This window comes from Cicer arietinum, chromosome 6 (genome assembly GCF_000331145.2).
Source record: "Cicer arietinum cultivar CDC Frontier isolate Library 1 chromosome 6, Cicar.CDCFrontier_v2.0, whole genome shotgun sequence".
Taxonomy (NCBI): domain Eukaryota; kingdom Viridiplantae; phylum Streptophyta; class Magnoliopsida; order Fabales; family Fabaceae; genus Cicer; species Cicer arietinum.
Window position 1 is genome coordinate 18,404,738 of NC_021165.2, and position 25,268 is coordinate 18,430,005.

General features: G+C 32.4%; 5 protein-coding genes across 9 annotated transcripts; 1 reads left to right on the plus strand and 4 right to left on the minus strand.

Moving 5' to 3' along the window:
- Nucleotides 1–1,751: 1,751 nt before the first annotated feature.
- Nucleotides 1,752–4,651, minus strand: LOC101491786 (2-alkenal reductase (NADP(+)-dependent)-like). The gene is made up of 5 exons (XM_004505314.4): nucleotides 4,020–4,651; nucleotides 3,122–3,299; nucleotides 2,870–3,036; nucleotides 2,689–2,771; nucleotides 1,752–2,361 (listed from the first exon to the last, which is right to left on the minus strand). The coding sequence occupies exons 1-5, from the start codon at nucleotides 4,263–4,265 to the stop codon at nucleotides 1,983–1,985; spliced, it is 1,053 nt and encodes a 350-aa protein (XP_004505371.1). The 5' UTR covers nucleotides 4,266–4,651; the 3' UTR covers nucleotides 1,752–1,982.
- Nucleotides 4,652–4,790: 139 nt separating this feature from the next.
- Nucleotides 4,791–12,112, minus strand: LOC101492670 (alpha-1,4 glucan phosphorylase L-2 isozyme, chloroplastic/amyloplastic-like). Of its 3 annotated transcripts, none has more exons than XR_012163605.1 (15): nucleotides 11,194–12,112; nucleotides 10,595–10,824; nucleotides 10,399–10,500; nucleotides 9,826–10,116; nucleotides 9,386–9,661; nucleotides 8,920–9,191; nucleotides 8,702–8,819; nucleotides 8,149–8,589; nucleotides 7,877–8,029; nucleotides 7,495–7,623; nucleotides 6,798–7,034; nucleotides 6,328–6,404; nucleotides 6,042–6,223; nucleotides 5,529–5,729; nucleotides 4,791–5,271 (listed from the first exon to the last, which is right to left on the minus strand). XR_012163605.1 is itself a non-coding variant. In XM_004505317.4 (15 exons), exons 1-15 carry the CDS (start codon nucleotides 11,408–11,410, stop codon nucleotides 5,155–5,157), a joined length of 2,934 nt encoding a protein of 977 aa, XP_004505374.1. In that variant the 5' UTR covers nucleotides 11,411–12,112; the 3' UTR covers nucleotides 4,791–5,154. The 3 variants fall into 3 exon arrangements, 2 of the variants coding, with proteins under 2 accessions (XP_004505374.1, XP_073226266.1); XM_004505317.4 differs by having other exon boundaries at nucleotides 6,042–6,228; nucleotides 9,826–10,002; XM_073370165.1 differs by having other exon boundaries at nucleotides 6,042–6,228.
- Nucleotides 12,113–12,259: 147 nt separating this feature from the next.
- LOC101492338 (probable inactive purple acid phosphatase 2) lies at nucleotides 12,260–15,595 on the minus strand. The gene is made up of 2 exons (XM_004505316.4): nucleotides 14,732–15,595; nucleotides 12,260–13,754 (listed from the first exon to the last, which is right to left on the minus strand). Exons 1-2 carry the CDS (start codon nucleotides 15,425–15,427, stop codon nucleotides 12,477–12,479), a joined length of 1,974 nt encoding a protein of 657 aa, XP_004505373.1. The 5' UTR covers nucleotides 15,428–15,595; the 3' UTR covers nucleotides 12,260–12,476.
- A 5,560-nt stretch (nucleotides 15,596–21,155) lies between these two features.
- Nucleotides 21,156–23,888, plus strand: LOC101493550 (uncharacterized). Of its 3 annotated transcripts, none has more exons than XM_012717139.3 (6): nucleotides 21,156–21,411; nucleotides 21,613–21,692; nucleotides 22,259–22,513; nucleotides 22,640–23,057; nucleotides 23,159–23,240; nucleotides 23,546–23,888. In XM_012717139.3, the coding sequence occupies exons 1-6, from the start codon at nucleotides 21,386–21,388 to the stop codon at nucleotides 23,735–23,737; spliced, it is 1,053 nt and encodes a 350-aa protein (XP_012572593.1). In that variant the 5' UTR covers nucleotides 21,156–21,385; the 3' UTR covers nucleotides 23,738–23,888. The 3 variants fall into 3 exon arrangements, with proteins under 3 accessions (XP_012572593.1, XP_004505377.1, XP_004505378.1); XM_004505320.4 differs by having other exon boundaries at nucleotides 21,160–21,411; nucleotides 23,543–23,888; XM_004505321.4 differs by having other exon boundaries at nucleotides 21,164–21,411; nucleotides 21,633–21,692; nucleotides 23,543–23,888.
- Nucleotides 23,889–24,451: 563 nt separating this feature from the next.
- LOC101494085 (nodulin-related protein 1-like) lies at nucleotides 24,452–25,268 on the minus strand. Its single transcript, XM_004505322.4, has one exon. The coding sequence runs from the start codon at nucleotides 25,088–25,090 to the stop codon at nucleotides 24,683–24,685; it is 408 nt and encodes a 135-aa protein (XP_004505379.1). The 5' UTR covers nucleotides 25,091–25,268; the 3' UTR covers nucleotides 24,452–24,682.

Here is a 25,268-nt window from a genome sequence, read left to right on the forward strand (position 1 = left end):
ATGCAACTATAGTTATATATGATATTGAACAATAATTGACAATAGAAGAACAATATTATTGAAGAATCTATGAAATGAGAATGTGTCACACAAATAGGTGTAGTTTGATTGCATTTTATAATATCGTTATCATTGTTTGAACAGAAAATGTGCAATAGAGTGGTTGAAAAACTGAAGATAGATTTTGATATATGTATGTAGTCACACTTGCAATGTTTTGAAGATATTGAATGATTTGTTCTTTTTTGTATGAGTTATTGAAATGAAAGTTTTTGATGAGTAATTAGTGTCTTTAAGTGTATTGATGAGTCGTTGAGTGATAATTAATTAAAGTTGAAATTGCATAACTAAACAAAATAAAATAGAAGTCGAAGATGAAAAAAAATAGTATGCTTTGTAAGGTGCCACATTAGAATTTGTGTAAGTTAATAAATATTAGATGATGTGGCATAGAGAAAGATGAATTGTTTGCAAATAGAATTTAGGGTTTTGTTTTAATAGATTATAATAGATAATTATAATATATGTCTAATCCATATGTTATGAAACAACATTTGTTAGATATTGTTATGTTTTATAAATGGGCACAAAATAAAATAAATTACAGTTTTAGTCATCTTATTTTTACTAATTTACGAAATTGATTCCTCTATTTCTAAAATCGACAGTTCTGGTCTCTCCTTTTGATTTTTTAACTAAGAAAATGATTATGTGAGATGGTTTAAATAATGTAACGTATGATACGACAATGTAGAATGATTAACACCCACAAAATTGAAATAAAACGCCGTAAAAACTTAGATTTCAACTTCAAAAAAAAATTATATTTTTAATTTAATTAATACATCTAGATGATTCTATATTATAGAATTGTATGTCGCGTCGTTAAAAATATGTCAAATCGTCATTTTTTTAGTTCAAAAATTTGAGGGAGAGACCAAAATTGTCGACTTTTGAAATAGGGGGACCAATTATGTGAATTAGTAATAATAGAGAGATTAAAACTACAGTTAACTCAATAAAATATTGATATGTTTCCTAGGGATAAAAACCTACACTATTCTTGGTCTTGAGTAAATAATGAGCCCAAGCTCATACTACCAGAGCTTTACATACATTATTCTTCCTTTGAGTAACTTTATAAAGGGGGAGTGTACACACTTAAATCGACTACTACACATGTTGTCTTTCCGTGTTCAATTGGCTCGGCTGGAATAGGCCAGGTACTAAGTGGTATATTAAATATTTATTTTTTTAGTACTAGAAAAAAAATATATTTATTTTTTAATATGTGTATTTTTTTTTTTTTGACAATTTTTTTTTCTTTCACCGAATCAACAACAACTGATATGATCCGTAATTCATTCTTCAATTTTTTCGTGCGGCAGTTTCGCTAACCCAATCAAATTAGGCGTGCATCAGTTTCGCATATCAGTTCAAACAGAGTGTGTTTTCTGCTCAGTTTTCAAAATAGACCCAAACTCCGAATTCCGAGTTTTCTCTTTTATCCCTTTTCAACTTCGTCCCAAATTTTATTTCCGTCCTTTTATCGGAAAAAATTTGTCCCTTCAAATTTTCAAGTTATATTACGAGTGACTTTAGCCACCATATTTAAATTGTGTAATTCTAGAACGACTTTATATGATGCAATAGTAAAACTAAGCTATTTTATCTTAAAAACTTCGTGGTTGATAATCTGTTTTGCACAATTTTAAATAATACTACGAAATGTTTTAAATAGAACGACCTAATTCACAACTTAACTCAATAATATATTCAGTCACAGAAAATTATTTTTCAAATCAGTTTTTTAAAACTTAAAAATTTCATATTATATAAAGCGATGGAGGTAGTACGACATTACAAGTAAGTACATACACCTTGGTTTATTAGTCCTAGACAAAAATAGAAAGTCCATTCTTCAAACTCTACTTATTGTAATACATACTTCTATGAATAAACATGTCACATAATTTGAATGATCATTCGCTAGCAACTTTAACTAACTGTTTTCCAAAGTTGCGACCACTGAAAAGTCCAACAAGAGCTGCTGGGCCATTTTCAAGGCCTTCAACAATGTCTTCAACATAGACAAGTTTGTGTTCTCTAATGTAAGGCAACACAGTCTCTAACAGCTTTGGATAGAGATGGTAATGATCTCTTTGACTAAATCCTTTTACGGTTAGTCTCTTGAATGCAATATGCAACAAATTCTCTAGAGCTTCAGGATGAGGAAGATTGTACTGTGAAATCATTCCACATATAGCTATACGACCATGGTCCTTCATATTTAGGAGCACTGCATCAAGCATTTTACCTCCTACTTGTTCAAAGTAGAAATCAATGCCTTCAGGGAAGTACCTAATGACACAAAATATAAAGGAAATTCAATGCTTCATTTAAGAGTTAAAAGCTCAAAGACAAACTTTATGGGACTTCCTAAAGATTCGTTCGGGTGATTCTTCCTAACATTTCATCGTAAAGATAAAAATGTTGAACATCATATAAATAATGAAGGTACTCATACAAAACCTATGTCTTAAAGTTCGGGAGTAACGGTTATATAATTGCTCTTAATCTAATATAAAGATCTCTCCGATATTTATGCATCGACGAGGCTTGAGCTAACATGTTAAGTGCTAATAGTGACTAATATTTCTAGCCCCCTATAATATAATGTGAACTTACCTTTTCAAAGCTGCATCCAAATCAACCTCTTCCTTGTAATTAAAAGCATCATCAAACCCAAGCTTGTTCTTTAAAAGATCAACCTGTAAAACAAACAAGGATGCATCAAGCAAAAGCTGACACCAACTAACTACTAATAATGATGAAATTCTATACAAATTGTGATGTTTAGAAACTTTACTTTCTCTTGACTACCAGCACTTCCAACAACATAACAACCCAACAATTTAGCGAATTGTCCGGTGAGCTGACCGACAGCACCCGACGCTGCTGAGATGAAAACACATTCTCCTTTCTTTACACAACCAACTTCAAAGATACCAGCATATGCAGTAATACCAGGCATGCCTATTGAAATAGAAAAAAAGAAGAAACATCACAAACTAATCAAAAAGAGCATAACAAAATATGTTTAGAAGAACTCTTGAATTACCAAGAATTCCAGTGTAATAGGAAAGAGGCACATCAGTATGCTGGATTTTGTAGAGTTTCTCTGGATTTTGAATTAGACTATATTCTTCCCAAAAGGTTGTTCCCCAAACCAAGTCACCTGCACTGAAGCTAGGATGACCTGAATCCAATACCTTAGCCACTCCAAATCCATTTATAGGCTGCAAAGTTAAAACCAAAAGAAACAAGTAAAACAAAGTTCAATGTGGTGTAAATCGGGTATCCTCCACGCACAACTGCAGAGACTAATCCCTCAAACTGAGTAGAACCACAATAGACGACAAAATTCTTTCTCAAAATTTGTTAGCACTGGTGCATTCTTATGGATGGATTCAAACCCAAAACCTCTGGTTAAGCTAGAAGAGTCACAAATCATCTCATTCAAGCGCTCGTAACAAAGTTCAAGTGTTTGTGTAGCACCAAAATAATTCATCAAAAAATATAATATTTAATAATTTAATTTTTTGGGTACATATATGCTAAGTTTTATAGTCCAAGGCTTAGATAGAGTCATTTCACATAAACGACTCTGGTGAATATTTCATAGTTCCATATCCTTTTTAATCTTTGTGTGTGTTTGGTTTTAAGGTGATAAAAATAGATTCATTAAAAAGTGACTTTTGTAGAATTGATATTGGCTAAAAATGAGTTGAATGTAAAGTAATTTATATTTGAATACGTTTATGTAAAAATGAGTCGTACGATACATTTGAGGTTAATTTTTTTTTGAAATTCTAGTTTAAAGTGAGAATCAACTTTGAAGGCAAAATGAATTCTACTTGAGGACATCCAGACATGACACAAAAGTATACACATCTTTAATTGATTTTGTGTCGTCCACCAAACATACACAAAATATCCGTATTTAGGACAATACTTACAGAGCCAGGGACATAATAGTAATATCCAGAAAGACGATATTCAGCTTTTCTCATTCGGAATTGCATGGTTGGATCACAAGAAAGGTACAGATTCTTCACCAAAACAGCATTTGATCCTTGAGGAACCTCAAGTTTTATCTTACTTGTACTTATGTATAAGTCATCTTCTCGAGGGTAGCCAGTAATGTAGTCCCTTAATATAACCTGTTTGTTCTGAACTTCATCTCCAACATTGTTCTTTCCCATGATGAACTATCCTCTATGAAACTTTTAGGTGTCTTTTGATGCTTCTTCTAGTTGTAGTTTACCATGTAATTGCAACCCTTTAAATATTGTGCTACATCGTATCCATTAACTTACGTAAATAATATTTTTTCCTCAAAAAAAAGTAAATAATATTTTATTACATGTGTCTGTATAGAGTTTAACTTCAACTATTATTTCCTTTATTTACTCTTTTAACAACTATATTGTCTAATGGGGTTGCACAAAACATATATGAAGTGCAAGTAGTTGGTACATTTGTGACCGTCCGATTAAAATCAGACGGTCCAGATTTCAAACAAATTTTATAGTTTTTATAAATTCAAAAAATTTATTTTAAAATCTGAGTCATCTGATCTCAATTTAATGGCTACAAATACTCCAATTGCAAGACAACATGCAGTTTTGAATACATGCAATGTGTATCTGTGCAAAACAGGGAAAGAATGTAAGTGGAGCAGAATTAAGGCTCCATACATATTTGTAGTGAAGTTGCAAGCAGTGACGTAATGTTAATTTCCTTTGCGTATTTGTATTTTATAGCCACCTTCCATATTCAACTGTGCCTGCCTCAATGTTTATAACTTTTGACTTAACAATTCTATGAAGAAATTATTACTTTCTTTAACGTAGAAAATAATTCTGTGAACATAACATAAGCCCTTTCTGGAGCAACATATGTTCAAATATATTTTTTCAAACTGCCTTGGTGATTCAAGAGAACTGTATCCGCCCACAGTTTTCAAGCCTTTGGGAACTTCATTCTGAGAGAAGGAACAAGTTGAATATTCCTTATACCAAAGCATGTATAACTTTTCAAGATAATACGGAACAAGTTGAATATTCCTTATACCAAAGCATTTATAACTTTTCAAGATAATACAACTGGCTCAATTCTCCATATATCTCTAGCATATTCATGAATAGTCCTGTCACTGCTGAATTTATACGAACCGGCAGTGTTCAAGATTGACATTCTTGTCCATTTCTGCACCAACACATCAATGAATTTTTTTAGATTGCTACATTAACCATATGACATGGCTTATATAACTACTTGCATAAATAACTATGCATTAAGTAGTATGTATTTAAACATGATGCATAAGTTCGAATATACTGTGCACGAGAAATTCATGAGAACAAAACTTGTGCAAAGCTTGTAGGCTTTAATCTTCATTATAAATTCAACAAGAAGGTAATAGACGAAAATTCATGTTTTGTTCATGAATTGCTATTACTTACTTTTTTATCACGATATGCCTTATCAACTTCTTCTTGACACTTCAAGTAGCTAGGGAAGTCCTTGCCAACAAGGAAATAATCAGCACGACCATAGCCTTCATTCCCTTCTAAAGATCCCATCAACTCGTCATAGTTGTAGGTGCCAAAAACACCACTTCTAACATATGCCTTCACTTCTTCAAACCATGGGTCTGGTACAAACTGCATATATTATACAACAGATCACATAATATTGAGGTTATGATGTATAATTCCGTTGGCTTTGACTTAATTAACAATGCCGTAAAGGATCTACAGAAGCCAAAATTTTATTGACTCTTCAACTATTAGATAATACACTTTGTCTAAGCTTTTCACCAGCTCAAGCTGATAGAACATGAGGATGAGGTTCTGGGGTTGCTTAAGCAATTGCTATTTTCACTGATATGAAAAATCGAAGTGTGCGTAACAAAAACAAGAAGGAAAAGGAAATATTGCATTGAATAGCTTATTCTGATTGCTTTTAAAACTTACCTTTCCCTCTGCTCTTTCTTTCCTTAGCCCTGCAATTTCTTGAGCCCGTGCACCAAAAAGAAAGAAGTTTTCTTCTCCAACTTCTTCTCTTATTTCAACGTTAGCCCCATCAAGAGTTCCAATTTGTACACATCCATTCATTGCAAATTTCATGTTGCTTGTTCCACTGGCCTCCATACCAGCTGTGCTAAACACACACAAAAAGAGAAGTCAGAAACAAAAACTGTAAACATTGATTGTAAACCAAATCTAAAATATTTGTTTTTAAGAAAATATTTATCTATACCTGATGTGCTGGGACAACTCACTTCCAGGAATTAGCATTTTAGCAACACTGACATTGTAATCAGGAACAAATACAACCTGCAGATTAAGACAATGACCAAGATTTGTCTTAAGACTAAGTAGAAAATGATACTACTTTAACACCCTTTATCCGCTTTTCCTGAATGAACCAACCACCACAAAATTATCAGCTAACATCCTATAGTTTTAAATTTTTGCTGCAGCTGAGGCGTCGTTTTGTTATGTATGACAAGTCGCATAAATCAGTTAATTACTTCAGTCCATTTTTGCTGAGATATTCATTTATTTAACTAATGGAATTTGATCTTGGAAAAGCAGTTTTCAAAGTGCCACTTGAGATAAAGCAAATGGTTTTTTATTCTAACACCTTTAAGCATAGACAACCAAATTTTTGGAATGACTACAATGTGTTTAGTTATGAATCAGTAATCACCCAAATTTTATTCATACCTTCAAAAGATCTCCAATCTCTGGATCATGATTAACTGTAGCTCCTACATCTGTGATGAACTTTACAATCCTCTTGGCTTGAACATATGTCGCAAATGCTTTCCCACCAAAAATACAAACCCGAGGAACAAACATTTGTTTTCTTTCCTCAGCACTCAATTGTTTGATTTGTTTGTAGCGATAAACAATTCCCATGATATTCAGTAACTGCCGCTTGTATTCATGGATACGTTTCACCTGAAAATTGATGTCATATATAATTAACCATGAATTGAGTGTGTAAAAACAACATGCAATTGGAATTTTAATGGTTGTACTTGTCCCATTTTCCCAAGTATGATTTCATGTTAGTCATTTATCTATTCAGCTGTCAATTTATTGGATCTTGGTTTTACATAACAAGTTGGATGTGTAGTCTATATCCAGTTAAGTGGTTTATTTCATTTTTGTTAATAGTTACCTATGTGTTTGTGGAAAAATATTATATTTAGCCCATGTAAACATAAAATATGGCACAGAAATTGAACTTGTGCTGTTAGACAAAAATAAAAACAAAACTTAGATAATTGACTGCATAATATAGTATGTAAGAATCCGTCATAAAGGGTTGATGAAACGTTTCCAGAATTGTTATTATTCAAATGTTAACTAAATCGGGAAAAGAAAGAAATGAAGTTCTTGAAGTAAAAAAACAAACCTGTACATCAAACATTGCATTTGGACTGACAACATAGCCGGTTTTCTCTTTGATAAATGATGCAACCTTAATCTTGTTTCTTCTTTTTGCTTCCATCCACTCTAATTGTAGATCATCATTATCTGCAAACTGTTAGAAAAATTTCTCCTTAAGAAAAAAAAAATAGGAACAAAAAAACATATAGAATATGTGCATAAAAGATTTGAGAAGTGACATTCGACTAAGGAAGTATCAATCACCTATAAAGCTTGTTGCTACTTTGAAGCTACAATGTGACTAGTCATGTATATATATATATATTCATTATCCAACAGTAAGAAGTTGTTGCATAGAAATTATTTAATTCAAATATCATTCACAATGCTTGGATTAATTAATTTACCTTGCGAAGTATAGCCAATTTCTCAAGATCTGTTACCCAGTCTTCTGTTCCAATCCATTTGGTTATGATTTTACTCAGATCGGGATTACAGAAACGAATCCATCTTCTAGGTGTCACTCCATTTGTTTTATTGCTGAACTTCTTAGGCCAAAACTGTCAAATCAATGACAGAGAAATTTAATGAGTATCTTATTTTATTGATGTGTATATACCAGTAATCCCAAGAAATAGGTGTTCATACTAACAGAGAAAGAATCTGCTGGTTTTGGTACCTTGTAAAATTCATTAAAAACTTCCTCTTTTACAATCTCACTGTGAATCTCAGCCACTCCATTCACAGAAAATCCACCAACAACACATAGGTTAGCCATGCGAACCATCATTGGCAGTTTTGGATCAACTTCGAATGTCTTTTCTATTTTGTTCTCTACAACAGCATCTTTACCATCATCGCCGTCTTGTTCCTCTTCCGTCACTTCTTTTTCATCATCTTCTTCTTCTTCATCATCTTTCTTGTCTGATGCCTTTATATCATTATCATTATCATTAACATCAATGTCCTCAACAGGATCAACAGCTTTTCTAGTATTATTAAGCAGCTCAACCACTGAATCAGGCAACTCGAAATTTTCTAGTATTCTCATCTTTCTAAGCTTTTCTTGCAGCAAGTTAAGATCATCTGTTCCATACTCAGAAATAATTTCATGTATAAACTGATTTACAAAACAAAGATACAAGACATTAGATTTCATAAAGAAGATCATGTAGATGGGCAAATGAATTAACAATTTGAACACCAAAGCGACATAAGTTTTACAACATTACCTCCTCATCGATCTTTCTGATAATTTCGACGTGTCGAGGAAGCAAATCCTGCAGAAGCGCTAAACTCCACTTCTCTAGTGCCTCTGGTAGAACTGTGTGGTTTGTGTAAGCAACCGCTCTGACAGAAGAACCATTAAAAGAGGGATCATATCAGACTAAGTGCAACGATCAGCTTTAGCAATTATACTGTGGAAGCTGTAAATTTTGAAAAAATGCACCTTTTAGTAATATCCCAAGCTTTCTCCCAGCTTAAACCCTTCACATCTGTTAATATCCTAATCAGCTCAGGAATGCAGAGTGTTGGGTGAGTATCATTCATTTGCACCACCACTTTATCTGGGAGGGTGTCCCAATTAACTGTCTTTCCTGATCTCTTTTCAAAGCGCGCAATAATATCCTGCAGAGAGGCTGAGCATAATGTATATTGTTGCTTTAGTCTTAGAGTCTTTCCCTCTATTGATTCATCCCCAGGGTATAGAATGTAACAGATCTGATAACATCAAACATTGAAAGGAAAAAAATGAGCATCACAAATTATTCATGAAGACATCAACTAAACTTTAGTTTCGGTGAATACTGAGAAACTTTGCTGATGATTTAGAATCTTTCAGAGTTTGCTTTGAAAGTTCAGAGGAAGACACTGAACTTAGATGCAGATGTATGAATCACAAAGAAATTCCCGACCTTCTCTGCATTCTTCATGGCGGCGTATGCTTTGGCATGATCCCCAGTATTGAAAGCATGCAAATCAAATTCTTCAGTTGAAACTTTAGTAGACCACAATCGCAAGTTTATGGTGGTTCTAGTTTTGTATCCAGGTATTGGAACATCATAAGCAACAGCCAATATATTTTCTCCTCCAGTCCACTGTTTACTTCCATTTGGTCCTGAAATAACTTTTCCATAGAATTTAACTGGATAAGTGACATCGTTTCTCTGAACTTCCCAGGGATTTCCCATCTACAAAGAGACACATCAGTCAGTGAATCTCTCTGCAGAAGAACTTGCAAAGCTTCCAAAAAGAGTGATAGAAGTTAGAACAATTAAACAACAAGCATGTCTGCACTAACATGAAAATTGGCTTCAAACCGATAATAACTATTGAATATCATTATAAATAATACCTCAAGCCAGTTTTCAGCAACTTCCTCTTGACCGTCTTTTGTTATACGCTGTTTAAATAAACCATACTTGTATCTAAGTCCATATCCCCATGCAGGGTAATTCAGCGTTGCCAAAGAGTCTAAAAAGCAAGAAGCAAGCCGACCTAATCCTCCATTCCCAAGGGCTGCATCTGGCTCCTGTAGATTGTATGTGAGCTTGCTTTTAAATAAGCTCTGATTAATTATTTGCAGTATATCCATACAACTATCATTCCTGAAGGCTTTGTTGTTCTTCTGTAGTTTTTCTTGGTCCTTTATCAATATATTTCCACACAAGATTAATACAGTTTACTTTTAAACTTGCTTGATTGTTGCCTAACTATATCTTTCTTTTAAAATAAAAAAGTAACACTCTTGGGTCAAACGTGAACCTAATCTTTGTTGTCAAGAAAGGGATTAGTCCTGCTCAACTTAATGTTACAAGCTACCAGGAGGACTAATTTATAAAAAAATGGTAACAAGACTTAAATCGCTTAGTAATTTCTAACAAAAGCAGAAATAGGACAACAAAGGAGATCGATAATAGGAAAAAACCTGATTAGCCACATCCTCTAAATTGTAACCCAGATTTATGAGAGCCTCAGCATAAGGACCTGAGAGTCGTAAATTCCCAATTGCATTTAACAATGCCCTACCCTTCATGCACAATTTGGAAAAAAGGTGGTAATGAAAATTAATAATCATTTGCAATGAAAATGACCCGTGTTTCATAAAGGAACCCAATATGAACCTGTAGATACTCCATAGACATATAATAAGCTTGCTTAACATTAATCCTCTCATAAAATTCATATGTTGCATTCCAGTTTATGATGAGGGAATCACGGACACTCTCTGCAGTTGCAAAGAAAGCCTTACTGGGCTCAAACTTCGCAGGAGAAAAAGATGTGGTGAACTCATAATGATATTTGATGCTTGAAGCTACAGATACAGAGTCTGGTAAAAATTCATTTGAAGTGCCTGCAAGTGTTAATCAATTAAGAATTAATCTTTAGGACCATATTTGCAAAAGAAAAAAAAACAATATTGTAGGGCTATAATAATACTCATAATTCTTGGACTTTAGAGTTGATGGAACATAAAGATGGGGAGAAAATCTAAAATATCCTTATAACTTCAAGAGGACACTGCTATATTGGCTATGATATTGATTAAATGTGTTTCTAGTTTTGTTTACTTAAAATAATAAATAAGTCAATATATTATGAGCTTTTGTCACTATAACTATCTAAATTATAAACATGAATTTCCTAAATAATATTTAGTAGAATGTAAAGAAGCGGAGTGAAGAAAAGAGTTATAAAGTGAGAGAAATTGCCAGCTAGCAACCTTGTTCAGTGAGTGGTTCTTTCAGTTCCTCCATTTTGTCACTGGCAACATTCTTCAAACAGAGCTTTGTTATTGCTTTTCTGGAATTTGACTTTGTGCTGAGAAACAACTGCCAAATATGGTTTCTTTGACTGAAGCCTGTGAAGCTTGATTTGGAATGGGGGTGTAAAGGTGAGTTGGAACGCATGCAGGTTGTTGAGAAGTGTAGTGCAGACATTGCTGCAAGGCTTTCCTTGTTGAATATGTACTTGTTTTAAAGGAAGTAGCAAAAACACGCAGAACATAAATAATGTTATGTTATTTTGACTTCTGATGAAGAAAAAAGAATGAGTGAAAGAGAAAGTCTGTGTCTTATCTTTATTATTATTGAATACTGAATATATCTTGGTGTTTGGAGAGGATGCTCCCATATCATATTAAACACGAGCCAAAATAGTTAATGACCAAATCACCCCTCCAATATGTCTGTCTTGCTCGTTTGTATTTTTTGTTTTACATTTGGTCCACATACTGATACTGTCATGCTGGAGGATTATTGTCATAATATGGCCACTTGGGTTGAAAAATAAGGCTGCTGCTTTCTTTTCTTATCCCTGGATCCTGGCTTGCAATCAGACACATGAGAAACAGGAGTTGGCTCGCTGCAATAGTTAATGAATTATATGTAACCATGTTGTCACTGTTAACTGAAGCTGGAGGCTTGCTTGACTGTTGATTGATTGGGGAAAAAAGATATCCACTCCATATATATGTATCACAAAACAAAACGTCAATAACAACCAAACCTTATCCCACTAAGTAGAGAACTTCAATATTCTCTCATTTTCAAAATTGGCATACAAAATTGAGAACTTCAATATTATCTGTATTCATTCCCTTCCCCATTCAGGATGACGTCAAATTTTTGAACAGGTCTTGGGGTTTGCACAGCTGCAGCATTCAGAGATCATCTCTTATGCACAAAATATGAAATAAAAGGGGTAAAGAAATTTGTATATTTCAATAATTACTGTAGCCTTAATCTTAGCACATTCTTTTGTTTTAGTAGTATGCTTTCTCATCCATAGATCACTTAAATTGAATATTATACAAGAGCTTGTAGGGATGCCTTAAATGGCACAGTGCAGAGAGAAAAATTACAATATGTACAAACATAAGTCCCCAAGTATACAAGTATATCAGGTTGCAACTCGGGTGTTTTTATCAAACAAATATCAAGTGATACTAAATTCCTAACCTTCGCCGTCCCCTATAAAAAAAAGAGGTAAACTGTAATAAACTAATCATGTTTCCTCGGTCTTCACGGGAGTAAAACCACTCCTAGACTCAGGTTGCTTCCTGGCACGTGAAATGAAACCAAGAATGTAGCCCATAAAGGCCCCAAGCACCAAAACACTTCCTCCCTGGACATACCACGACAATGTGGATTCTTCAATCTGAACTTCAGGTTTAGCACTATCAATACCACCATTGCCATTACCATTACCATTGACAACTTCTCCAGATCTCAAAATTTCCATTGTGTCATGCACTTGACCATCATGGTTTCCAACATAAGAAATCACGAGCTTCTGCTTTGTAGCCACCAGTCTAATGTACCCAAACTCACCCGCACGGTACAGAGATCGTGTTGGTTGTGGAAAGATTGGGTCATTGGGATGATCCGGTCTTGGTTCCCAGATGGGTTGCCAGTCTTGCCCTGCCATGCCAATCACAAGATGAACGGTATATCCTTCTTTATCCCCTGCTTTCCGGCCCACACTATTTCCGCAAGTGTAGTTATTCAAAGGACAAAATTTCTCATATCTATGAACATGACCCCAAAGGGCAAGGGTCACATTGTTATTCACCAATAGAGGTTCTAGGTGCTCAAGCATTTTTCCTCTTAATTGTGCATCCCTAACTTCATTGCTTGTTGTGTACATGGGTCGGTGCCCTTGGACTACTACAAAAGGAGTCTTGCTCCTGTCAACTGATTCCAAATCATGCTTTAAGAAGTTATACTGGTTGCTCCCAGGAAGGAAATTGGTCTCTGTGGATATATACACAAAATGTACTGCTCCCACATCAAATGAGTAATACAGATTTCGAGTTGCTGGAGCTACAGTTCCAGTGGGTTCTGAAGAGTTTCCAGGCATGTTGAACCTTAAACTGTAGGGTACACCACACTCACCACCCCCATCTTTTCCATAATTAGCCCAATCAGGTTTCCATGGCTGTAAAGGCCAGTCATACTCATGGTTGCCGATGCATACATGGTATGCCACTTTGGTTGCAACAGGTTCAATCTGCGCGAAAAAATGGTCCCACAACCACGCATAACCTCTTGCATAACTAATGTCTCCAATGTGTGACACAAAGGAAGGCTTGTCTCCTAGAGCTTCAACATCACGGAGGATCCACTTCATGGTTGATATGCTTTCATCTTGTGTACGCAAAAACGTATTGTATGGTGTAGCTGTTCCCATGTCACCAAAAAGAAAAGCTATTGTTTCATTCGAATCACTATTCCTCGACACAAAGCTATGAGTTGCACTCCAACCTCCATTATCATTTCCAACCTGACACACAGAAAACACCACAATCGAAATCAAGTTTCTAGTTACCATATACTAAGTTATTAAATAAACCAGATTTTAAGACCTCGGCAAAATGCAAATTTTTATATTCACTAAACAATTTTTTGACATATTTGAGTATTTTCCATTAGAATAGGTTTTGTCTCCATAATAGATTCTAACTTAAAACTGTGATTTGGAGCTTTTACCTCTATACGTGATTATTAGCCTCAAATTTGTTCAAGTCACCCTAACATGAATGCATATATTCAAACAAAGGCTTAATCTAAAGTGGACCACCTAACAAGGTGGCCTACAGTAGACTAGAGCAATTCTTAAAAATCACTTGAAACTCTGACGGCGATCAATGACACCTTATGAAAATATAAGCTCATTGTCTCAATGACATGATCATTGTCGATTCGACAAAAACAAGGAAAAACAAAGATGAGTTAAGTTTGGAGCCACACATGTTTGTTTTCCCCTGTCTTTATTGAACCAACGTCAATCAAGTTATTGACTCAGTCATAAGGACAAAAAGTACCGTGAGTTTCTACTTCAGCAAGACAACATATGTTGTTGTTGGAATTTAAAGCGATTTTCAAATGTCATACGGTAGACTATCTTTCAAAGTGGAACATTGTAGAATTTTCCCTCAAACATCTACCACTTTGCATGCAACTAACTTTTAACCAATATCAGTTCAATAAAAATCAATACTCTATCGCTGTCAAAAATCGGGTGTTACAGAAGTTAGTTTGGATCTCCATTTCTTTGGCGCACTCCATAGTACTTTATTTACATGGTCAACTTTTGTTACCTCTGAACCAACACACACCTAATTATCAAACTAAAAAACAAGATACAAAAAAAAACCTAAAAAGTAATGTCACGGGAATCATATCACATATTAAACGGAAGAGTACCGGTAATAGTAAAGTAATACTAAAACTGAATAAAAAGAAGAAATAGAAGAAAACCTTGTAATAGTATCTCTTTCCTTTTTTCAAACCAGTGATCAACGCATCGTGTATATAACCAGGATCCCTCCAACCTACGCTTTGATTAGCAGGAGCATCACACATGTGCTCCCTCTCATACCTCTTCGCACGTGCGACAACCAAACCTTCCATCTTCTCCTCTCTCTCCCCGTACTTAACATAACTCTCCTTCGGGTCCCACGTCACATACATAACCCGCATCGCATCCTCTTGATCTGAAAACGACAAATGGATCTGATCGGGTCCCCGACCCGAAACGAACGAAACCTCTTGAGAAAAACCGAGGAGGTTGCGCGTTTGCGGTAAGGGGTTGTTGTCATGGTCTTTACGTTTAGGGTTGATTTCGGATCGAGTCCAACGGAATATACGGAAGGAGTAGTTGGATCGGAGGTTGACGAGAGGGAGGGAAAGGGAGCCTGAACCGGATTGCCATGTTGGGGATTTTGAGAGGAAGAGGTATCCGATGAAATTGTCGTGGGAGGAAGTTGGTGGAGAGTAGATTCCTACCCAGTCTAGGTCTGATGGTGATTCGATACCTGACCACCGTATTTCGACGGTGTCGCCGGATTTGGTTAGGGTTGTTGGGGTTACGTTGATGGAGGGTTTTGATTGGGCAAGATTGGAGCTAAGGATGAGCAATAATAGCAAGGGGAAGAGTGTGGCGGGAAGGATCATGATTGTAAATCGTAGTGGGAATGGAAAATTGAATGTAATGAATATGGTTGATTGATTGGAATATAATTATTCATTCATCGCTCGTCGTCATTCTTATTCATTGTTTGATAAGATTACGTCGTTGTGCTAAGACTTTTACAAGCATCATCTTAATCCAATTGGTATATTCTTCTTTTCGGTATTAAATTTTCTTTTCTCTTAAGGATTCAGTATTAAATTATGGTAAATGTTAGGTAGTTATTCAGTAATTGAATATAAAAATTTTATATTCAAATTTGTATTTTTAACTTTTTAGAAACATAAAATTTGTTTTTTTTTTAATAAGTGTTCTTCTTAACTTGACCTAAATTATTATTAGAATATTTTATTCTTATTCTTGGAGTAAATAACTAAGCTAATATATTTATTACATTAAAATAAAAATTTAAGAATTTTTTTCTATTCCTTCAATGGCTTTAATTTCACTTCTTTCGACGTCATCATTGAATAACTTCCATTCATAATCTAGACTAGATTACGGGAATGGCTTTAATTTCACTTCTTTCGATGTCATCATTTAATAACTTTGCATAATTAAGGCAATGCTAATGTTTACACCCAAAAATTATTATAAATGTTAGCAATCAATCAACTCAATTTGACAATTAAATTGTTGAATTCTATTCATTAATTAAATGATTTGAAAATTAACTGAATGAGTTGAATTTAAATTATATATGGATTTAACCGTTTGTTTTGTAAATTGACTCAATAGTATAAATAATATATATAAGTAATACTTTTTACTAATTATATGGTTGAATATGTATCTAATAACACAAAAAATTGAGATAAAATTGTTTGTTTGAACATTCTATTCAATTGAGGAAAATGTAAATCAAACATATGAATTAATTATTATATGAAGTATAATGATTTAAATTTTTGCTAAAATTACGAAATTTTTTAAATATCTCATTTATATTTTTCAATTAATTATAATTAAATTGTTGATTTGAAATGTCAAAGATTTAAAAAATTTGACTTGAGTTATGTAATTTGAGTCATACATAATTTTCACAAAATAAATGAAGTCAATTTCAAGTTAAAAAAAAAGGGTCATATGAAATTTTAATCAAGTTTCATACTATTAAATTTTTAATGAGTCAAATCCAATCGAATTAAATCAAGTTCAACTTGCATCAATTTATTATTTAACTGAAATATAGGTCATTTAACTAGTTAATTTAAAGAAAATCAATTTAGAGCGGACAATATATTTATTTAACAAAGACAAACAACTCTCAATAAACTAATTACTAGAGTTCATTTAAAAACATAAATAACAAAGTTCTTTATTTTTAGTAGACACGATTTGAGAGAGAAAGTTCAAAGTTTAACCACTTCAACCAAAACTTGTGGAAATTCAGAGCCAATAGGGAAGAAATCCATGATCTATAGCACAATGAGGGAGGCAATACGTGAGTTAGTCAATTAACTAAAGTTTATTAAACTTGACCAAAGTCTAATAACTGAAATGTTTTAGGTTTTGACTTTTATCTATAAATAACAATTACACATATTATATTATATTATATTATATTATATTATATTATATTATATTATATTATATTATATTATATTATATTATATTATATTATATTATATTATATTATATTATACACAAATCAATCATATTATATTATAAGTCTAATAACTGAAATGTTTTAGGTTTTGACTTTTATCTATAAATAACAATTACACATATTATATTATATTATATTATATTATATTATATTATATTATATTATATTATATTATACACAAATCAATCAATACAATTTTTAACCTTTAATTACCGTTTATTTCTTTTCAACTTTGTACTTATATTTTCTTAGTTAGTAGTTTTATTAATCAACTGTCCAGTTATTTGTTGATTCCTTCTACTAACTTTCAAAACAACATGTAACAAGAATTATGTTTTTTTTCTACTAAATTTTTAAATTAAATAACTTTTTGGTGTAGTCAGAATGTTTATTTTTAAAAGAATTTAATCTATATATATAAAGATATTTTAAATTACTTCTAAAATTATTCATATGAATAGTTATAATCTATAAAAAAAAAATAGCTTAAATAACAATTAAACTCTTTCTAAAATCATGTTTTGACAGTAGTAGCAAAAGCCATTGATGTCCGGGTGACCCAAATCATATGTAGGACAAAGAGCACCTCTTTCTTGGAAAAAAAAATGTGTTAAGCAAAATATTTATGAACTTAAATTTTTTAAAGCGATGCAACGCCTATGAAAAATAATTAGAAAAAGTTCTCTCTAGATTTAAATATCTTCACAACTGCTACATAATACTATAGAAGATTTATACACAAAGAGACATACATAAAGATATACTGTGAAAATGTTTTGTTCAGAGTAAAATTTTTTTCTTCTCAAACCCCAAAATAAAAATTCAAACAAGGTGGATTAATTAGAAGAAAGAAAAATGAATTTAGGTTTACGTCATAAACAGCAAGGAGTCAAGCACAGTCATCAATACGAAATCATGAATTAATGATCAACAGTGTGTCACACGAAATCATTTTTACAAATCTACATACGGATGATGTGGCTTCCTTTTTTAGCACCCAATCATATTCCCATGCTCTAAACAATTTCTAACTTCATGCAAGATGCATCTCAAGTTTCAAAGTTGAGATCAATGATGGATTGATCTATGCATAATCCGGAGTTTGGTTAAAATTAAGAATAGTCTAATTAAGAATTATTCCATTTAAAATTCAAATTAGTATTTTGCGGGAGTTCAACCAAAAAATTAAAATACAAAATTCTTTAGAGTAATCTACTATATGTATTATTATTATTATTATTCATTAAAAGTTACGCGTTGTAAAGTACTTCTTTTGACTTTATTTTTAAATAAAACTGAATTAAAATACTGATGTATTTAGTTTTATATTATTCCTTTATTTAATTCAATTAGATGAAATATTTACTATTTTTATTTTACTTTTTGAAATAGTCAATGTTACGCTGATAACTTTAGAATTATATTTATAATAAGAATCGAACCTCTGACCTTTTTATCTTAATTTATCGTTTTAAGAGTTGAGACACCAAAACCTTATATGGCATATTCTATCTCCGTATTTACAAAAGGAGTCGAAAAATATTGAATTTCATCCATCCATGATGTTAAAACATATAAACTCCGTGAGTGATTTGATGAGAGCTAAATGAAATTAAATGAAGTAAAGAGTTATAAGATGAGGTCCCCTCCATATTCTTTCCTGAACCATTATATCACTTCATGTGTCTCTTGCTTTCTTCTCATTAATACACTCACAGTAATCACTTGGCTCCCTCTCTTTCTTAATTTTCCCCCTCACTTCACTTCACTTTCTATGTCCTAATAACCTCTCTCAACTACACACAACACACAACCCTCTCTCTCTTTTCCTTTGCAATGAAGACTTCTCTTTCTCTCTTGCTTCTCCTCTTTCTCTTTTTCCTCTCCTCAGCAACTTCCTCAAGGAACTTTCACCACCACCATTGTAATTCTTTTTCCAAAAGAACCCCACGTTCTCTGTGCTTCAACCTTCAAAGAACATTCCACAAGAACAATATGCATATTCCAGTTCCACAGCAGGGAAATGGGGTTGAAGTTGATCCAAGGTATGGTGTAGATAAGAGATTAGTTCCCTCTGGTCCAAACCCACTTCACAATTGATCATTCATTGGAAACCAATTCCCATGCCAACTACCTCACTATATACTAGTCTTAGTAAATATTTTATACACTAAGGTATCTTTAATCTACTCCCACAACTTCAATGTGGGACCCCATTTCCTTCTTTCTACATATTTTATCTTGATACAAATAATTGGAATTGATGGACCGTAAGTTTTTACATTGTGATCGTAATTGTAGTTGCAGACATAATAGTCACCACACAAAGATGGACAATCTTTGGAAGGGATTGCTCCTTAAAAACAAAGATTTCAAATCTTTTTACCTTTCTTTATTTTTTTTTTTGGGTCAAACTTGTATGACTTAATGAGTATAACGTTAAGAGTTAGAGTAATAGTATGTTTGTTTTGGTCTTCCATTTCCACGTTTGTATTTGGTTTTCCACGTGTCTTGCAAGTATTATTAGGAACACGGATAGAGGGTACAGAATTTTGTAGAAAGAAGACCAGAATCTGAAAACAAGCATGGAAATGGTGAGAGAGAGAAAGTGGAGTTGAGGAATCAGCAGGACCCCATGAGTCTATTTATGGTTGTGCTCACAAGAATATGGAGTCAACATCATTTTTTTTTAAATATTTGTATAGTTGGAGTTGGTATTTGAATTGAACCCATGAAAATATATATGAGATATTTATATATATGTTGCTTTAATTATGCTTATATCATACAGTATTTTGCTTATTTGTTTTTAAGGATGCTGTTAATCCTAAACAAACATGAGAATGTTGGATTACATGCTGAAATTTCCAACCCATTTCTCTAAGATAGTATGCGTCTACCTTGTCTTATTTTTGACGGATTGATAATTGTATGAGTCAAAATGAGGTAGATCGATTCGTTTTGCCACCTATATTACAACAATTCATTTATGTGATTTTTGAATAACTCATTTATGTGACTTTTTGAAATAATCACCATTAAAATCAAATATTCTCTTTGACCAAAAAATTCAAATATTCTTAATATTATTTACCAATTATAATTTATTAATATTGTAAAATTACACTAATTGAATATATGAATCAAATTCTAGTATGTACAAGTAAATATTTTATCCGTCCCATGATAATTGACTAATATGTAAAATAATTGTTTCAAAATAAATAACCATTTTAATTTCTAATACACTTCTTTTCACTTGTACCATTTAATTAATATTATTTGCATCATTTGTAATGTAATATCTTCTATTATACATTTATAACATTGATAATATATTAATATTTAATAAGGATAATTTAGTAAAAAATAGTATTTTCTTTCTTTTATTTATATATTTTTTTTAATAAGTGTGAAATAATTAAATAACTCAATTATTTTAGATAAAAAATATATATAATGTTTCGATATTTATCAACAAAAGTTATAGATAATTAGGTCTTTTACACATTTAGTTGTAGATTCCATCTTTGGAGGATATGTATAAAAATGTTTAATTATGCAAATTGTTTATATAGATATGAGTTACTTTAATTTTAGTCACCCTAAAAATATTTTCTCAAAAAGCATCCTTGCAATTTTTAAAAACTCTTAAATTGATCCCTCCTCAGTCATTGTTAGCACAGAAGTTGACATATTTTAATGATCTATTTACATTAACTGCATTAGTTTGATCCGATAATAAAAAATATGTACTGAATTTGATAAGATACATATTTGATTCCTCTTAACATTATCAGAGAAAAATAAAGATAAATCCATTTATAAATATTCAATTAATTCTAACGTGTTCCCTACATTGCATCTGACACCCTCCTTTCAAAAATTAAAAACATTAAATATTCAAAAAAAAAGCCAACTTTGCGCAATGGTTTCTGTGTGGTTGGTGATAAGGATACCGGTTATTTTAAAGGAAAAATCTGACATTCTTTTGTCCCTAGCAGATTTTATTTGAATTTTAAAAAAAAAAATTAATGAGAAAAAACTGGATTATAAAATATGATCAACAATGTCAAATACTTATCTTGTAAGATCCTATGCTTGATGGTAAAAAATCTCTGAAGAAGAAAAGAATACTTATCTTTCCCCATAAGGCACTTGAGTTCCAAATCATACAACACATGCAAAGTATATCCAACCTTGCTTGCCCCTAATGACTATACTCTACAAAAATGTTCTCATTTCCTATGTTTCTTCTCTTTCAAATAAGTGGAAATCAAAACATTGCTCATAAAAGGGGAAAATTAAACCATAAAATTCTTCCTGTATAGGAATGGAGAATTGGATTAAACAGATAAGGTTAGTAATTTTCACTTTTCACCCTAAAGAAATTTAAGATGGTCACATGCATCATTTATTGTAAATACCTCTCATATGCATAATAGCATCTTCATTTATCTTTTACACTATCATACTATCCATTGCATATAACAAAAATAGCTGCATAAAGTTGTTTTCCCTTGTGCAAATATTTTTATATGATAAACAAGTTTTTGTTAGAGAGAAATTAATTGGTGCAGAAGAGGAGAATAAGGCTGATTTTGGTGGGAATAGGGATCAGAAAACTCTATCATTCAAAGGTGATGTAATGTCTTTCCCTTGAAGGCTTTTTTATCAGTATTAGGAAAGAAATAAAGTCATCATATTAAAAAAAGGAATAAATTGAGAATTTATGATATCCATATCTTTAACAAAGTCTAGGGACAAAAAGGAAAAAAAAACAAATGCCTTTTTTACATCTTATTTCCCATATCTTGACAAAACAAGATAGAAAATATTCTATTTGACCAAATGTCTTTGAAAATGAGATTCAATTACTATTTTTATGTTTTAACCCTATGGTAAGTAAAGTCTTATCAATTATTTTTTCGGTCTGACTTTAAATTCGAATAATTTCAATCAATTCGACCTTTACTAAAATTCATCAGCCAGCCAACCACTTGATTAGATTGAAATACTAAATATAAAAACGAATGATGTGGTAGAACAATATTTCATTAACTTGCAATAATTCTTAATACAAGGAGACTAGTAAGAATTTCATAGATCAATGAGGTCATTAATTGTCTTTCTAGTTTTTGTTTTTGGCTGAAAACTGAATGAGGCAATCACTTAATTGACAAGCATCTGCGTGCAATTTCTACAGAGAAGAAAAAGGCCAATAATTGGTTTCAGAGACAATTTTCAAGGAAAATGAGTCATGATTATGATTTAATAGAAATGGAGCATGCCACAGCTGTAGCTGCAGCAGCATTTGCAATTAGTTCACATGTTTCAGAAATCACACATGAGAACAAAATGAGTGAGTTTCCTGAGACCTCATTGACCAAGACCAGAAGCAAAATCCATGATAAAAAATCTGCAATATCCCAGCTAGGAGCCGCATCAAAAAGATTATCAGGTAAACTATCATATTATGTCTCAATTCAGCTTTTGAAGAAAAAAATACTTTTGAGTACATGATTTATTATTTATTCATACCTTAATGAGAAAAATAACAAAAATAAAATACAATTATGCATTGTAGGGTCATTTAAAATGACAGATGACCAAGGTTACAAGGTGCCAATGCCAACATCTTCTATTATTACAGAAGAAAAGAAGCCTGAAAAGACCATCACACCAGCACCATCAATAAAAAAGACTCCAACTTTTAGTGGAACTGATCATAAAAAACCTGATATCCCAATTCCAAAAAAGGCTTCAACTTTTGCTGATAAACATTTTATTGACTCTGATAATACAAAACCTGTTACCCCAAAACCAAAAGTTCCTCCACTTTTTGATGATCCAACTGTGTCTTTAAGGCCACCTCGACCTCCGCCGCCACTACAATCACCAATCAGACAGACTTCAACCTCTACAAGACCATCAACAAAACCAGGTACAGCAGAGACAAAAGCAGATGCTTGGGAGAGGGAAGAGCTTAAAAAGATCAAAGAAAGGTCTGCATGGAAATTATTTATTTCATTGACAGTATATGAAAACTTGAATAAATGAATGTTGTCAATCTCTAACTTTATGCAATGAAAATATAATTTCTCAGGTATGAGAAGTTGTTAGAGACAATAGATTCATGGGAAAAGAGGAAAAAGATGAAAGCAAGACGCAAGCTAAATAAGCATGAGGTTAAATTTTCTATTCAACTCAACTATACTTTGACCTTGTTTGAAGTTTGAACAAACAATTTAATGAAGAGATTATAGCAAAAGTGCTTATCAGATAAGTGTTTGTGTATAAACTACTTCCATAACAAAAGATAAAATAAAGTCGAACTGGTTACATATAAGTTAAAAATTGTTTTCATAAGCTATCATAAATGAAAAAGTTATAAGTTGTTTTTAGTAAAACTTAAGCATATTGAACGTTTTAATTGAAGAAGTAGTGTTCCATATTTATGTCCTCTGATAAGCTTTGTGAAAAAATGCAGCAGAGTGAAAATGAGCGGAAAAGGGAGAAAGCGAGGAAGAAATATGAAGATAAGATAAAATATTTAGAAGAGATTGCAGCAGGGGCAAGAGCACAATCAAATGAGAGACGAAATAATGAAACGCTCAAAGCAAAAGACAAAGCAAACATAATTAGAACAACAGGCAAGCTTCCAGGGGCGTGTTCATGTTTCTAAGAAAATAATTAATACCAATATATTATGTATGTACATAGCATTATTTGGTTTGAGAAACAAACAAAATTCTGTAATTATGTGTTTCAATGTTCTATGAACAAGTATATTTGAAAAGTAAACAAAATACACGTATTTTTCTTCTTTTCTAAGACTCGATCAGTTTCAAAATATGGAAATTATAAAATAGTCATATGACTATGTCAATTAGACAATTCTGTTAATGCTTCTCAACTAGTATTTTTAGTAGCATCTAATGATACAAATATTATGATTGTGAAATTAACTTAATTACTAACTTATTAGCCTATTTTTTAGAATTTGGGTTGTGATTAGCTTAACCCTTGCAAAATTGATTTATAATGTGAGGATTATCCATCAATTATAAGATATGACATGAAAAATTATAAAGAGAGAGTATTTTTACCTTATAAATAGGTTTTTGTAAAAGTTGAGTTAAATTAAACTTAAAATTTAAGATGATATCATAGTTTATTTAAGATCTATTGGATCACTTGATTTCGAGTATATCAAGTTATGATTCAAATATTAGGTATGGAAATCATGTCTTAAGAGTTCTACATCAAATCAAATCAAATCAAATATGATTTAAAAATATGTTTATAAATGTGATGATAGATTGGGTAAGAGTTTTAGTTAAGGCCAACTCAAAGGAGTATTAGAAAAAGCACAAAATTTAATTAATACAGAAAAGGAGAAAGGAAAGTGAATAATATATATACAACAGAATTAGGAAAAACATACAGAATCATCTTACTTCAAACAGAAGTCTGTCACCATACAATCAATCCATTATGACATTCTAATCATATCCAACATAGATTATATAAAATGATGACAACAAGTTAACAACAAGAATACTTAAAAGAGAGGGAAACTATAATTATTAATCAAAGAAGAAGGTGAAGCGAAATGAGTGATAATAATTCATTTAAAAAAGCCTCCAGCAACCTTAGCAAAATCACCACCTAGACCACCAAGGCCACCTCCTTCAGATTTGGCAGGAGCATCATCATTACCATTGGGGTGATCTGGTTTGGAAGGTGCAGCAGCAGCAGCAGCAGGAGAAGGAGAAGGAGAAGGAGCAGGAGAGTTGGTGGACTGATACTGATGGAGATAATCAGAAGCCTTATCAACATACTGTCCAACACCCTTCTGATCATCAAGTTTAGCATACTGACCAACTGCTTCTAGAAGATCCCCTGCAGCATCTGCAACTTTGGCTTTATCAGTTTCTTTCCCCAAACCTGACTGTGCTGCCTCTGCTACTATCTTTGCACTTGCCATAAGCTCACTCGTTGAATACTTCTTCTCTTCTTCTCCACTCCCTGCCATCTTTTATTTTCTATAACTTAATTGATGATTGATAGGATATGATGTAGCTTCTGCAAGAGTTCTTCAATTATTTATAATATCAGTTAGGCGTGATTATTGCAAAACAAATATCTATCAAAGTTGTGGTTCAAGTTAATGTGGGTCTACCTTATCGATTCGGACATAAATAATACAGTGT